We start from the raw sequence: 16,617 nt of genomic DNA, 5'->3' as shown, positions 1-16,617 counted from the left end.
TCAAATAAAAGCAGTGAAGTGAAAATTATATGCTATCTCTGAGGTTTTTGCGGTCCCTGTCGTAAATGGGAATGGATTTTTAAACACCGGAAGTGCCGTTCGTCGCTATAAATCATAAGACAGGACCCTGCCGGACGGAAATTCCGGAATTCTAAAAAAATCGCATACGGATTTCCTTTAAACACACAATTTGGAGAAAATCATAAAAACAAACAGACATAAACCAGATATAATATCACAAAAACGTATGAACTGATGTGGAATGTTTTTTTGCGGCATGATTTTCAAAAAATAGTCAAATATAACCCATCTTAGCACTGGATGAAATGGGGGTAGGGTTGCGAGTTACAAACTTCAAGCTTACAAAATTGTGAAATTTTGATCGAGGACCCCGTGTTTTTATATGATATTTGAAAAACATATTACCTTGGGCATATCATATACAAATATTGTGAAATTGACATGGGTTTTCATTTCCTTTTTGGCCTATTCATTGATATTTTACGGGCGAAAATATGGCAAAACATGGTAATTACGTATAGAAACGGTCCTGGGAAATAACAAAAATTAGTTAGCATTTGTAAAAATAAAATAGTTTTGTATATTGTTCTATCGTAAGAAATTTAGGACAAAAACTCAACAGGATCGAGACTACATTCACCCTCATATTACAGAAAACATAATTTTATGAATTTTTCTATTTTCGGTCAGCAAATATGCATGGATGGTATATTTCAAGCTCAAATATCTCAAAAAGTAGTTCGAGAACACCCATTTATCTTTACAGATTTGAAATCTACATGAAAAATGCAAGAAAATAAGACCTGTTAGAAAAAAATGACATGGGTTTTTCCAAAAGTATGGAGCTACCTTAAAGTTTGCTCTTTATTGAAAATGTAATCCATCACATTTTCATAATTGTAGAGGTGTTACACTAAATAAACGCAATGTTAACTGTGAATGTCCTTATCCCGACATGATTACTTCCTCGATCGGTACAATCGATCGCCCCGTGAAATATTAATATAATAAAACCCGCATACTCTGATTTCAATAATTGACCAATTTCCATTTAGTTTTCAAATATTTGTTGCTTGGTAAATTTTAAATGTTAATATATTAAATTGATCTAATTTGAACATATTGAACCTTTTGAATTTTCGGAGGTGAAACTACACAAATCATCGAAGCTACCCTAAATTTATAATGGCGACGATACTGTTCAGATAGGGTAGCGAAAGATAGCACAATTAAAACCACGAACTCTGAATTCAATAATTGACTGATTACCATTAAGTTTTCAAATATTAATTTTCTATTGGTTGAGTTTGTACATATGGAAACTTTAAAAGCTCAAGTACAAGTGTTAACAATTTATCGATGGTACCCAACATACATGTATCGTGGCGAAGAGATAGTATCGATCGAGCTGTGATAGCGTAATTTGATATCTAATTAACGGAAAGTGATTTGCAACTGCTATGTACAGGCCACCGCCCCAGGTCATCGCCTCACTAACTCAACGGGGGTCCATTTACCTGTGTCTAAGTCTTGAAGGCTATACATTAAGTTTGTAAAATAGATAATATTTTTCTAATCTTAATTTTCCCAAACAGCTTTATTTATAATGCATAGAACCATATTGAAATAAAAGTCAATTTTAAGTGAAATGTAAATATTCCGCTTCAACAGAGATTTGAATATAATCTATTTAACTATCCTACTTTACCAAGCAATTTTTTTACTAAAGCCGAATTGAATTTCCAGGTTTTAATTCATTTAATTTATATGTGTCGTATTTTTCATTCTAACAAATCAAGAAAAGCTTTTATAATATGTCATTAATCACCAAAATTTACTAACATTATGATCATTACTTACAGAATTTTCAATACATAGGTTTTAATTTTACAATTTTTCATAAAAAAACAACACGTAAAATATATATACATGCATGAGATGAGCGTCTCTAATGTAACAGTAAAAAAGTTATGAGATACTTTTCGATGTTTATTGGTTTGTAGTCAAATATGCCGTACACAGCTTCACGGGCTAACACTATGATAACTCGCCTCCAGCTATTAGTGCGCAGACGCACGGCTTGGTCTCGCGGTAACCGTTCATCCGTTTACGATAACAATAGGTGTGTACGTGTTATCGCGAGAACAGCCCTAGTTACTTATCCCAATACTATTTAAATCTCTGGTAATATTTTACACAAAACTTAGTTGTATAAGTTATATGAAAAATCAACGTTTCGTTAAAATAAATAAGTAAACAAACAAAAACAAATTTAAAAAAAAAATTGAATGGCAGGGAGTATCGAACCCCGGCTGCTTGCACAGGAAGGTTGCATGTTACCTCGACACCACATTTTCGTCTTACAAATGTAAGGTGAAAATTTATGTTATATACATGTAGATCACTTTTGTTTACTGTTTGTTTTCGTTTTTGTGACTTTTTGATGATATAATGGTTCAAGATAAACAATCTTATTTTGCAAGTGAGTGCAAATTGCTACCATAAATACCACTTATGAATGCTTATTCCTTCAAAACGTCAGCCGGGGGGGTAAAAAGCTAGTTCAAGCGTACTTCGGCAAAAGCGTTGACAATAGTCCCTGAAGCCTTGCTTTGCAAGTCTTAAGGACTAAAAATTGATATCGGGCCTGATTGAAATTCTCAGAGTCCTGCCATTTTCCCCTTACTTCTATACTCATGGGAGGGGAGGTGGGGATCACTTTACCATGGTTGGTAGGGTCATTTTACCATAATGGATAGATAAATCCACATGCGTAGTGAAAATGTAGCAAATTCTTTAAAATCCTTCTTCTGTAGGAATGAAGGGATTTAATTCTAATTTGGTCAGAAGCTTCCTTTGGTCAAGTGAAACCATTTTTGTATAAATGGTGGGTCTTGTTCGCCATGGGCCTGAGGAAATCCTTCTGTAAGAATGAATAGATTAAATCAAAAGCCTTCACGTTGCTAAGTTCTTGGTCTGGAACAGGTTAGCGATACAGGCCCAATGGGTCTTTTGTTAAGAACAAATATAGAGCGCTGTAATTAAAATTGTGAAGAAATAGATATTTCTTTCCTCTTAATTAAAAAAAAAAAATATTCAGTTTTAAATGAGAGCATTACATTTATTTTATGTAAGATATCTGACGTAAAGACATAAAGATATGTCCTGACCTGAATTTTACGTAAATAAGATGTCAGTTTAACACCAGATGCAATATTTTCAAGTCTGTTGCTGTAATAACAATTACAAGTGCCTCTCTACTTTTCTGGAGAATGTGCCTCGTCCAATGGGTAAATGATGCTTACAGCATCAGCATTAATTGTATCCCATGTTATGGAATATGTATAAATCATTAAAACATGGCTATGATGTCATCTTTTGTTGTTCCCAGTACTTTATTTAGACTATTGTTCAAGTACTTGTTCTGTCTGTAGATTAATACACCTTTCACTGTACATTAGTTTACCTGTAGCTGTAGATTAGTTTCAACTCTGTTATCGGAAATTTGATAATCATTTTAGATAGTTTGACTTCGTAAAGATCTGATCTGTACTGTCTGCCATGTTGCCTCTTGTGCTGCTCCACTCAGAATGAAGAGAACTCAAACTCAAAAATAAATTCTCTGGTAATAACATTGGTATGGAATTTCATGAAAAATTCATGCAATGCATGCTCGACCAGAGTAGACATATTACAACAATTACTGTGCTGACATGTTCAGTCTCAAAGATGGTTGAAGGCCTTACCTGTAGCTGTAGATTAGTTACACAATAGCCATAGTTAGCATTGTACATCAGAGTGCCATGTTTTAAGTAAGAGAAACACCTCAAACTTAGTCAAGATAATGAACAATGCTCGGCCCTTCGGGCCTCGCATTTTCCATTATTTTGACTAATCTACAGTTTTCGGTGTTTCTCCTATACATAAAATGTCTTATCAATCTTATTATTTTGACTAGACTCTGAAGAGAGTGGAGGAAACGTCAGCGTGCATGGTACAGGAATTAGATGATCCACAGGACTGGACACTTCATAGGTAAGATCTTAGTATCTGTATTCACCATAATTAGTGCCTCTCCCCTTTTCTGGAAAAGAGTTGAAGTTGTATAGATGCCTCCATCCCATGGAACTTTATAATGCTTTACAACATGTGATGCCTCAGCATTGTATCCCATATTGCATGTCATTGGACTTGGGAGTCTTTTACATGTCAATATGGATCAAGCCATATTAGAATGCGTTGCAAAGGATAAAAGGCATATAGATGTTTACTGTAACAGATCACACCATGAATACGGAAAGATTAATATATGGCTGACTTTTTTCGTCCACAACTTCATAAATTTTAGTGCCTCCCCCCTCCCCCTTTTGTTACAATTATTTAAGCGGCCTGGGTGCTAATTACAGCGAACAAGGTAAATATTATACAAAGACTGGTAATTGGTACATGTGTGGTTTTTACATAAATTATAACAAAAGATAATATCAGACAGATTATGCATGATAGCACTTAAAATTATCATTTGAGTTTGTTTTTTGATGCTGAAATGAAACAATAAATCAAATTGGAACCACCTTTTGTACGTCGCCGTCCTTCGTGAATATAAATAAATTAATTACATTTCCGACTTCTTCTCCATACCCACTCAACAGAATTTGTTGAAGTTCTGCAGAAACCTTTTATAGCGAAAGGTCAACCAAAATTGTGAATTAATATATAGTCCCAACCCCCCAGGGACCTGAGAGGCGTGGCCAAAAGTGGTTAATTAGGCTAAACTTTCAAACATCTTCTTCAGAGCTGAAATATTTTGTAGAATCAAATACTCTTCAAAGATGGAAAGGTCTTAAAGTCCTTCACAAAAATTATGAATTATATGACGCTGGGGTTGCACGTTTCCCCCGCAGGAAGGGGACAAGTTTACTATTAATATATATAATAGTTTATATAGGAAAAGCAAATACATTTTAGAGAATTATTTGTTATAGGAAATGAGTCAAATGAAAGGCCTAGGGTACTGATATTTGGCCTTAGCATGCTTGGATACAGGACTATCAATTTTGTTCAAATGAACGAACTTGACTTTTATTTAAGGTTACAGGGGTCAAAAAGGTTAAAATCTTTTAACAACTTCTTGTGAATAACGAAGAGACCTTAAGAGAACTGATATAGGCCCTAAGTGTGACATGCTGGAATGAAGGACTATCAAGTTTGTTTAAACAAATGACCTTGACCTCTATTCACATTAAAAGCTGTCAAATATAGCAGAATTTTAAAACTACTGGAGAGTTTCTAGTATACAATCCTTAAGTTTGAAGTTGAAGAAAAGTTAAATATTTCGAGTCTATGTAGTTCCTTTTGTATTGATGCAAAGTTGTTTTGCCCTTCTGTATACTCTAACTGTTCTGTATTGTGTCATTAATCAAATGACTGTTAAGTCTCATGGTATTTGAATAACCCCTACTTCAGTATTTATAGTATTTTGATATAGAGTATGATTTATTTCGCCTCCTAAACAACAGTTCTGGTTTATGATGACCATTAATGATCATATATATTCAACAGGTCAAACAGCTACGACAAGTTTGAAACTTCACCTCTTAAATCTCGCAGAACACCCAGGACACCTGGTGGTAAAAGTAAATCTGGCCATCACGAACACCCAACGCTACAAAGTCCAACTCCAGAAGTTAATGAAAGGGTGAAGCCACCAAAACAGATGTTCCGATCTACAAGCAGTCGCAAAAGTTATGTGGAGTATTCATTAACTGAGACAAGGACACAGCCAGTCATTACAGCAGGCACAGAGACCATGAGGCCTCAGTCTAGTACTAAATCTCGCCCTGCATCAGCTGCTAAGTCTCGCCCTCCATCATCTGCAAAATCCCGTCCTCCATCATCTGCTAAGTCCCGTCCTCAGTCCTCAGCTCGTGCTAAGAGTCGCCAAAACAGTTACACACAATCACGCCCCGGTTCCAGGGCTAAGAGTCGCACAAACTCTCGGCTTGAAGGGTACATGCTCATATTTCTGTGTTTTTGCTTTATGTCATTATGCTTTGTACTTCATAATGGGCCAAGCATAAACTTTTCATTTAAATGTCTTTTTTTTTTAATAAACGAAAGGTCCAGGATAGTCATATTGGGCCTGAAGCATGCTGGAATGAAGGTGCAGGGGTTACCAAGTTTATTCAAATAAATGATATGGCCCTCATCAAAGGTCAGGGGTCAAAAAGGTTAAAATCTGTTAACAACTTAAACAATGAATGTTCTCTTTGTTTTCTTCATGTCGCTGTATATTATTATTATTATTCATGGAAATTCCTTTGAAATTATTTTATTCAATATCGATGCACAATTATAATAGATACATTCTAATCAGTAAGGTATCTGTATTTTGCTCAGTGTTGCCTTTAATATGGACATTTCCAGGGACGGTGTACTAACTAAAGGGCCTAGTCAGGGACTACTACAGGTAGCCATGATGAATCAAAGCGACATTGTAGGGAATAGGCAGAAAAGTTACAGCTCAGCCTTCAATGAATTTTTCATGTTAGAAGTTCAGCCAGAACAGACAGAAAGAACAATGACACCATCCAAACATAAGGACAGTCATACCGACAAGATCAAGGTCAGCAGTCAGTGTAAGTAGGTCAAGGTCAAAACCTATATCAATGTCAGTGTAAGTAAGTAAGGTAAATGACATATCAAGGTCAGTGTAAGTAGGTCAATAACATACATCAAGGTCAGTGTATGAAGGTCAAGGTCAATGACATATATCAAGGTCAGTGTAAGTCGGTTAAGGTCAATATCATACATCAATGTCAGTGTAAGTAGGTCAAGGTCAATGAAAGAAGGTCAAGGTCAATGACCTATATCAAAGTCAATGGAATTAGGTCAAGGTCAACGACATATATCAAGGTCAGCGTAAGAAGGTCAAGGTCAATGACCTATATCCTATATACAGTATATAATAAGGCTTCTCCTATTTACAGTGTACAGTATGGCCCCTCGCTCCTGGCGACCTGACAGCAGTCTAGCAGACACTGTAGACACACAGGATGTCAAAGAAGACAGTGTTTCCATGGAGATGGTTGAAGCGAACACCCCTGTACCTCTAGATGTCGATGACCAACCTAACCCTCTGGACCTGGGAGGGAGGGCCAGCGTCTTGTCATTCATCAACAACGAGATGGACTGTATTACCCAGAAGGCCGAAGCCAATATGGTGTCCCTTCTGGACAGAGAGCTGTCTTTTGATGATGAGACTGAGTTACACTTGTAAGTATACAGAAAGACTGCCAGACCTGGGGACATTTCTTTTTAGTGCATGCTGTAAACCAACTTACTTTTGTATTTTCTTGTCGAAAAAGTTTTTCATGGCAATTTAATTTGGCAATTTAAACTTGCCTATCGACCTTTTTAGGTCACCTGAGACAAAGTTCAATTTCAATGAATTTTTACACAAACCTTTTAAGGCATAAGGCCAATCACAATTGTGAATTATATGGTCCCCACCCCCAGGGGGCTGTGGGAGGGACCAAAAGGGGTAAAATTGAGTAAAATTTCAAAAATCTCATTCTCTACTCACAGGTGTGGTAGAATCAAGTACTCTTCATACCGGTAGATAGAAAGGTCTTAAGGTCCTTTACAAAAATCGTGAATTATATGACCCTGGGGTCTCTAGTTTCCCCCTGGGGAGGGGGTTAAGTTTACAATAGTTTATATGTATAGGAAAAACCCATTTTTGAGCATTATTTGGTCATTTGTAATAGGAAATGAGTCAAATGTTGTCAGAATTATCAGTATGAGATGGCTATTAAATCCTATTAACAAATTTTCTATGACTGACCCCCAGGGGCCTTAGGGGCAGGGTCAAAAGGGCCCCCGGGTTAAATAGGCTAAAACTTCAAAAATCTTCTTCTGAAATTCTGGAAATGTTAGAATTACATACTCTTCATAGATGGAAAGGTCTTGAGGTCCTTTACAAAATTTGTGAATAATATGACCCTGGGGTCTCACGTTTCCCCCTGGGGAGGGGGGCAAGTTTACTATAGTTTATATAGGGAATACACATTTATGAGCTTTTTTGCTCAATTTTCATTGGAAACGAGTCAAACTTTGTTAGAATTATAAGTCTGAGATATCATTTTAACATCATATCCATATTGGTCCAGGCCGACCCCCTGGGGGTAGAGGGGCAGGGCCAAAAAAGGTCAAATAGGCTAAAACTTCAAAAATATTCTTCTAAAATTCTGGAAATGGTAGAATCCAATACACTTTATAGATGAAAAGGTCTTAAAGTGTGTTTTATAAAAATTGTGAATTATATGACCCTGGGGTCTCGTGTTTGCTAAAACTTCAAAAATCTTCTAAAATTCTGGAAATAGTAGAATCAAATAATTATAGATGGAAAGATCTTAAGGTGTTTTATAAAAAAATTGAATTATATGACCCTGGGGTCTCGTGTTTCCCCTTAGGGAGAGGATCAAGTTTACTATATAAATGTAGTTTATATAGGAAAAACACATTAATGAGCATTTTTTGCTCAATTTTCATAGGAAATGAGTAAAACTTGGTTTGAATTATTAGCCTAAGATATAGCATTTTAACATCCATATCAGTCCTCGATGACCCCTGGGGGGACCATAGGGGCAGGACCAAACAGGGTCAAAATGATTAAAATTTCAAAAGATACCTTTTATTTCACAGCTTTGATGGAAGCAAATACTCTTCATAGTCTAAAAAGTCAAATTTATAAATCACTGACCAACTTCAAGGCCCAGCATATAGTGTTTATATGTCTTTAATTTGTTTCATTATTTGTTTCATTATATATTCTAACTCAGGTGACGGTTGAGGCCCATGGGCCTCTTGTTTAAAACTGAATATTTCTCTGTGATCAATTTTCTTGATTTCTACTTTAAATTTCATTTGTATTTGAATAGTGGAAACGCCTTAGAAGAAGAAGATGATGATGACTTCCCTGAACTGCCTCCAACTCCTTCAAATCTAAAAGTAAACACGCCTCGTCCTACAAGTAGTGTGCGATCACGTCCAGAGAGTGGCACGCCGCGCCCCAGTAGCTCAGTCAGTCACCCCGGTAACATAGACAACTACAGACCCAGAAGTAGTTTCTCAGTAAGATCATCAACTGTGACGCCACGACCAGATGACGTCACCCCACGACCAGGCAGTGTCAACAAAAACTTCACAAGTAAAACTCCTCGACCTGGCAGTAGGGCAAGGACACAGGCTGGAGGTGAAGGTCGAGAATCACGAGCTATAGGTAAGGTGAAGGTTAAGAGTCATGTGATATAGTAAGATGAAGGTCGTGAGTCACAAACTATAGGTATTATAGATAATAGTTTTGCTGAATATAAGTGAAGGTAACCAATATTGCTGAGACTAAAGTATGATAAAGTTGATAGATGTGTTTGAGCTTAATGAATTTTGATGATCTACAATGAAAATCAGAATATTTATAATAATGTGTTTTGGTATTCTATGATTCAAAAAGAAAAGTACTTAGGATAAAATCTGTGCAATTTAATTCTGGCATCTGGTAAGTGTTAGTTAAGCATCAAATACTTTCATAAACTAAATATTAAATTGACATGCAACTTTGTGTTTGATCCTAAAGAATGAAAGGCTTGAATATAATGTTGGAATGCTTTAGTAGTAAGAGGATACATGTATGTGTAATTGTCACACAACTTTTCTAGTCCGGCTTTAATCTCATTTACAAAATTAATATAGATATGAAGTGTAAATTTAAGATATTGTTTTTGCAGTTGTTGACGGGGATGACATGAGTAACTATGATTTGCTTGAACAAAAGGAAACTACCTTTATTGATGACCAAGAAACTCTTGACAACTTAGAATGGGAGCTTGCCTCCGAGACTGGAAGAATAACAGGTAAATCTATAATTGTATCAAACCTTATTATAACTCCCCAAAAGCATTGTATACCTTCCATAAGGGGTGTGTGTGTGGGGGGTGTGCTGTGGCCAAGTGGTTCAGATGTCTCGACATATTACCACAGACCCTCCACCTCTGGGTCGCGAGTTCGAATCCCATATGGGGAAGATGCCAGGTGCTGACCCCTGCATAGTTGGTGGTTTTTCTCCCGGTACTCAAACAAACCTGGCACATCCTTACATGACTCTGGCTGTTACTAGGACATCAAACTAATAAAACACTATCCCTGTATACCTTTCTCTGAAGTATCATTGTTCTTAAAAATGTCAATGAATTTTTCTGAATACTTTAATGGTAATTAGAATTCCTGGATTTCAGTGGAAACGCAAATATAGCATAAAGAAGTCACCTGCAAAAGTTAAGCACTATACAGTTAGCATTATATTGTTGATATTTACAGAGGACGGTAAAGTGTCACGAATGGAACTGGAGGAGACAGAAAGTAATGGTAGTGCTGACAGTGTGCGTTCATTCAGCCGTATGAGTCAAGGTTACGATATCAACTCCAGGCTAAGGTAAGTCTTCAAAATTAGTGAGTCCAGGTTACGATATCAACTCCAGGCTAAGGTAAGTCTTCAAAATTAGTGAGTCCAGGTTACGATATCAACTCCAGGCTAAGGTAAGTCTACAAAATTAGTGAGTCCAGGTTACAAATCAACTCCAGGCTAAGGTAAGTCTACAAAATTAGTGAGTCAAGGTTACGATATCAACTCCAGGCTAAGGTAAGTCTACAAAATTAGTGAGTCCAGGTTACGATATCAACTCCAGGCTAAGGTAAGTCTTCAAAATTAGTGAGTCCAGGTTACGATATCAACTCCAGGCTAAGGTAAGTCTACAAAATTAGTGAGTCCAGGTTACGATATCAACTCCAGGCTAAGGTAAGTCTACAAAATTAGTGAGTCAAGGTTACAATATCAACTCCAGGCTAAGGTAAGTCTACAAAATTAGTGAGTCCAGGTTATGATATCAATTCCAGGCTAAGGTAAGTCTTCAAAATTAGTGAGTCCAGGTTACTATATCAACTCCAGGCTAAGGTAAGTCTACAAAATTAGTGAGTCCAGGTTACGATATCAACTCCAGGCTAAGGTAAGTCTACAAAATTAGTGAGTCAAGGTTACGATATCAACTCCAGGCTAAGGTAAGTCTACAAAATTAGTGAGTCAAGGTTACAATATCAACTCCAGGCTAAGGTAAGTCTACAAAATTAGTGAGTCCAGGTTACGATATCAACTCCAGGCTAAGGTAAGTCTACAAAATTAGTGAGTCAAGGTTACGATATCAACTCCAGGCTAAAGTAAGTCTATAAAATTAGTGAGTCCAGGTTACGATAACAACTCCAGGCTAAGGTAAGTCTTCAAAATTAGTGAGTCCAGGTTACGATATCAACTCCAGGCTAAGGTAAGTCTTCAAAGTTAGTGAGTCCAGGTTACGATATCAACTCTATAGAAATACAAATAAAGAAGAACTAAAACTGGGAATTAGAATTTACTTTGCAATAAGCAGAAATTAATATCAAGCAGGTTCGTCTTCAGTTTTACTTTTATAAACATTTTCAAAAAACGATGTAGCTCCGCACAGGCCAAGGACAACAGGTCAGAGGTCAAGGTCATGGGATCAACAGTATTAATTATGCTAACAAAGTTTCTTTATCTTCACAGAGATGATGAGTTGGTAGACGACGAAGACGAGGATGGAGATTATGAAGATGAAGAAGATGTGAAAGCTCTACATTGATGAAACATAAGTTATTGACGAAAGTTGTCAAATTGTTGCAAAATAGAATTAATTGGCCATTTTGAAGGAGTTTCTCTATCATGATAGATATCATATATGACATTTGTATTGGTATATCACAACTCAGCTTAATTTATCGCTGTGGTCAATGTCTACCGTACTGTTGATAATTCTAGTTATACATGTTTAATATTGTCCTTTTTTGTTACCACATTCGACCCTATAAGCTCCCATGTCTCTATAAGTGACGTCCTTTTTTTGAGGCCTCACTTTCTTTTGTACAGGCATAAAAAAAGTCCAAAACTACGTATACCGTTGGTTTGCACTTTATTCAGCACCTTTTTTTTTTTTTTTTCAAACGCTGTGGGTGCTTATTGGGTCAAATAGGGTAGATTATTTTTTTTATTATTCAGTAGATTCTTGTTTTTGCTAGAATTAATTCTGAAATTTAATTCACCAGCTTAACAAATTTTGTACTAAATTTACCAGAAATATTGGTTCGCTGAGTGAGTTTGTATGTGTCATGTAGTTATATCGCTATAACAACATAGCTATCTCTGTAACTTTTCATGTGGAAACAAAATGAGATAATTAACATGTTTTCTTTGATAATTTGGCTGTGTGTTTGTCATGAGTTTCTATCGTTGTTTATTTACCTGTTATTTATATAACTGCTATGTTTATCGTGTAATGTTGTGTGCAACACGTCTGTAAATTCCTGTTAAGTACTTTGGTTCAGTCTAAATGCGAGATATCAAAAATGCTATCTTTTCTCGTATTTTCCTATTAAATCTCTATAAATATAATGTCATATATTAGAACTGGATGTTCAGTTCAAACTTAAGTCTGAACCTTTCATTTATTTGACTGGTGAATGTTCTGCATAGAGAGCTATTGGCCTTGTTCTCATAAATGCATGTCGTGTACCTATTCAATGTTGGAGCAAACATGGACATAGCATATATACATAGAACAAAATGCAAAGTCACACGTGATTTGATTGACTATCCATTGATTTGAAACAAAGTCCAATGCCTGCAAATCAATTTTCCTTTAATTTTGATTGTTGGGGTATTTTTTTTCTCATGCTATTACAGTAATTTTGTATCATTTATAATATGTTTGAAAATAAGTCAGTATAATTAGAGTAAAACAGGATTTTAATACATGTATTGGTATACGATATATACAGTGTATGAGGTCATGTAAGCTGAATAAAGTAAATTATATGGAATATAATGGATTCTTTTTTGTGTTATAATTCAATCATGCATTCTTGTAATAAGCATTGTGAGTGGCTTAAAACTTTCCATGATCATCCCATAATGTAAAATAAATAATTTTGTAGTTTGTAATGTCATCAGCTGTGTGCTGGCATGAAGGGCTACCAAATTTGTTCAAATGAATGACCTTAACCTTTATTAGGTCACCTGAGACGAAGTCTCAAGTGACCTATTCTAGGTCACCTGAGACGAAGTCTCAAGTGACCTATTCTAATCGCCTTTTGTCCGTCGTCGTCCGTCGTCCGTCGTGCGTCGTGCGTCGTCCGTCGTATGTCCGTAAACAATTTACATTTTCAACTTCTTCTCCAAAACTGCTGAAGCAATTTCAATGAAATTTTGCACAAACCTTCTAAGGCATAAGGCCAATCAAAATTGTGAATTATATGGTCCCCACCCCCCAGGGAGCTATGGGAGGGGCTAAAAGGGGTAAAATTGACTAAAATTTCAAAAATCTTCTTCTCCACTCACAGATGTGATGGAATTAAATACTCTTCATAGATAGAAAGGTCCTAAGGTCCTTTACAAAAATTGTGAATTATATGACCCTGGGGTCTCAGGTTTCCCCCTGGGGAGGGGGTTAAAGTTTACTATAGTTTATATAGGGAAAACACATTTTTGAGTATTATTTGATCATTTGTAATAGGAAATGAGTCAAATATTGTCAGAATTATCCGTATGAGATGGCCATTGAATCCTATTAACCAATTTTCCATAACTGACCCCCAGTGGCCTAAGGGGCGGGGTCAAAAGGGGTCAAATAGGCTATAACTTCAAAAATCTTCTTCTGAAATCCTGGAAATGGTAGAATCACATACTCTTCGTAGATGGAAAGGTCTTGAGGTCCTTTACAAAAATTGTGAATTATATGACCCTGGGGTCTCAGGTTTCCCCCTGGGGAGGGGGTTAAGTTTACTATAGTTTATATAGGGAAAACACATTTTTGAGTATTATTTGATCATTTGTAATAGGAAATGAGTCAAATATTGTCAGAATTATCCGTATGAGATGGCCATTGAATCCTATTAACCAATTTTCCATAACTGACCCCCAGGGGCCTTAGGGGCGGGGTCAAAAGGGGTCAAATAGGCTATAACTTCAAAAATCTTCTTCTGAAATCCTGGAAATGGTAGAATCACATACTCTTCGTAGATGGAAAGGTCTTGAGGTCCTTTACAAAAATTGTGAATTATATGACCCTGGGGTCTCAGGTTTCCCCCTGGGGAGGGGGTTAAGTTTACTATAGTTTATATAGGGAAAACACATTTTTGAGTATTATTTGATCATTTGTAATAGGAAATGAGTCAAATATTGTCAGAATTATCCGTATGAGATGGCCATTGAATCCTATTAACCAATTTTCCATAACTGACCCCCAGGGGCCTTAGGGGTGGGGTCAAAAGGGGTCAAATAGGCTATAACTACAAAAATCTTCTTCTGAAATCCTGGAAATGGTAGAATCACATACTCATAGATGGAAAGGTCTTGAGGTCCTTTACAAAAATTGTGAATTATATGACCCTGGGGTCTCACGTTTCCCCCTGGGGAGGGGGTCAAGTTTACTAGGGAAAACACATTTATGAGCATTTTTTGCTCAATTTTCATAGGAAATGAGTCAAACTTGTTTAGAATTATTAGCCTGAGATAACATTTTAATATTATATCTATATTGGTCCTGGTCAACCCCCTCAGGGCACAGGGGCGGGGCCAAAAGGGGCAAATAGGCTAAAACTTTAAAAATTTTCTTCTTAAATACTGGAAATGGTAGAACCAAATACTCTTCTTAGATGGACAGGTCTTAAGGTGTTTTATGAAAATTGTGAATTATATGACCCATCACGTTTTCCCCCTGGGGAGGGGGTCAAGTTTACTATAGTTTATATAGGGAAAACACATTTATGAGCATTTTTTGCTCAATTTTCATAGGAAATGAGTCAAACTTGTTTAGAATTATTAGCCTGAGATAACATTTAAATATTATATCTATATTGGTCCTGGTCAACCCCCTCAGGGCAGAGGGGCGGGGCCAAAAGGGGCAAATAGGCTAAAACTTTAAAAATCTTCTTCTTAAATACTGGAAATGGTAGAATCAAATACTCGTCATAAAAAAAGCAGGTCTTAAGGTGTTTTATGAAAATTGTGAATTATATGACCCTTGGGTCTCAGGTTTCCCCCTGGGGAGGGGGGTAAGTTTACTGTAGTTTATAAAGGGAAAAGACATTTTTGAGCATTATTTAGTCATTATAATAGGAAATTAGTCAATTGTAGTCAGAATTATCCCTATGTGATGACCATTGAATCTTATTACCAAATTTTCTATGACTGATCCCAAGGGGCCTTAGGGGCGGGGCCAAAACGGGTCAAATAGGCTAAAACTTCAAAAATCTTCTTCTGAAATTCTGGAACTGGTAGAATCAAATACTCTGCATAGATGGAAAGGTCTTAAAGTCCTTTACAAAAATTGTGAATTTCATGGCCCTGGGGTCCCATGTTTCCCTCTGGGGAGGGGTCAAGTTTACTTTAGTTTATATAGGAAAAACACATTTATGAACATTATTTGCCTATTTTTCATAGGAAATTAGTCAAACTGGGTTAGAATTATTAGTCTGAGATAGCATTTTAACATCATATCCATATTGGTCCTGGCCGACCCCCAGGGGCCAGAGGGGTGGGGCCAAAAGGGGTCAAAATGGATAACATTTCAAAAATCTTTCTTCTGATTTCACAGATTTGATGGAACCAAATAATCTTCATAGATTAAAAAGTCAAATTTATAAAATCACTGACTGACTTCAAGGGCCTGATGGGCAAATATATAGTGTTTATATGCATGTCTTTGTTTCATTCTGTATCTGAACACAGGTGACCGTTAAGGCCCATGGGCCTCTTGTTCAAGGTCACATGAGTCAGATAGGCTGATATATTTAAATGACTTTTTGTTTAAGCAAATGACCTTGACCTCCATTCAAGGTCATATTGTTTTAAATGGTTAAAATCTTTACACGACTTCTTGTCAAAAACTAAGAGACCTGATACTTGGCCTGTGTCATGCTGCTATGAAGGGCTACCATGTTTGTTTCATTCAAGGCCTCAGGATTTAAAATGGCTAAAAACTTTAAACGACTTCATTAACTAAGAGGCCTAGAGAACTGATATTGGGCCTGTGACATGGCTAGACGAATAACTACAGAAAATCGACTTGATGGAAGTTTATTTCATGACTGTTAGCCGAATTTGTAACAGCAAAGTTTCATACATAATGTATGTCAGTATTATCTTATGTTTTCAATTTTCACTGTAGCTCAAATTTTGCTTCAAACAACAGGTTTTTTTTTAAATATCACAGAACCACTTCATTATATTACTGATAGCCTGGCTAAACAATTAGCATTCTACATGTATTTCAATAAATTTGGACATTTGGATGAGTTTCAACGTATTTTAACAGAATTCCTTGAATTCACAAACTTTTGAGAAACCAATTTAAGGGCTATTGGACTTTATCAGTTGTATACGGGTATACGTCTATAAATACCAACTTTTAGCACACCATATTTCTAAAATCAAGTAAAGAACACAATGATATTGTCAAAGGATGAATATAT

The 16,617-nt window shown here is 36.3% G+C and overlaps 1 protein-coding gene across 2 annotated transcripts in view; it reads left to right on the top strand.

The window, feature by feature from the left end:
• The window catches only part of LOC138306857 (serine-rich adhesin for platelets-like), a 33,574-nt gene extending 21,535 nt beyond the window's left edge, over positions 1-12,039 (top strand). For both annotated transcript variants that reach the window (XM_069247361.1, XM_069247360.1), the window contains exons 13-20: positions 3,980-4,056; positions 5,584-6,030; positions 6,448-6,659; positions 7,011-7,296; positions 8,964-9,304; positions 9,810-9,935; positions 10,399-10,513; positions 11,657-12,039. In XM_069247361.1, the coding sequence (XP_069103462.1) occupies positions 3,980-4,056; positions 5,584-6,030; positions 6,448-6,659; positions 7,011-7,296; positions 8,964-9,304; positions 9,810-9,935; positions 10,399-10,513; positions 11,657-11,732 (1,680 nt within the window). In that variant the 3' untranslated portion in view covers positions 11,733-12,039. The remainder of the gene's footprint in view (positions 1-3,979; positions 4,057-5,583; positions 6,031-6,447; positions 6,660-7,010; positions 7,297-8,963; positions 9,305-9,809; positions 9,936-10,398; positions 10,514-11,656) is intronic.
• The last annotated feature ends 4,578 nt before the right edge of the window (positions 12,040-16,617 follow it).

This window comes from Argopecten irradians, chromosome 14, assembly GCF_041381155.1.
Source record: "Argopecten irradians isolate NY chromosome 14, Ai_NY, whole genome shotgun sequence".
In the NCBI taxonomy this organism is placed as follows: Eukaryota; Metazoa; Mollusca; class Bivalvia; order Pectinida; family Pectinidae; genus Argopecten; species Argopecten irradians.
Note: the sequence above shows the minus strand (reverse complement) of the source record. Positions and strands in the feature narration are given on the sequence as shown.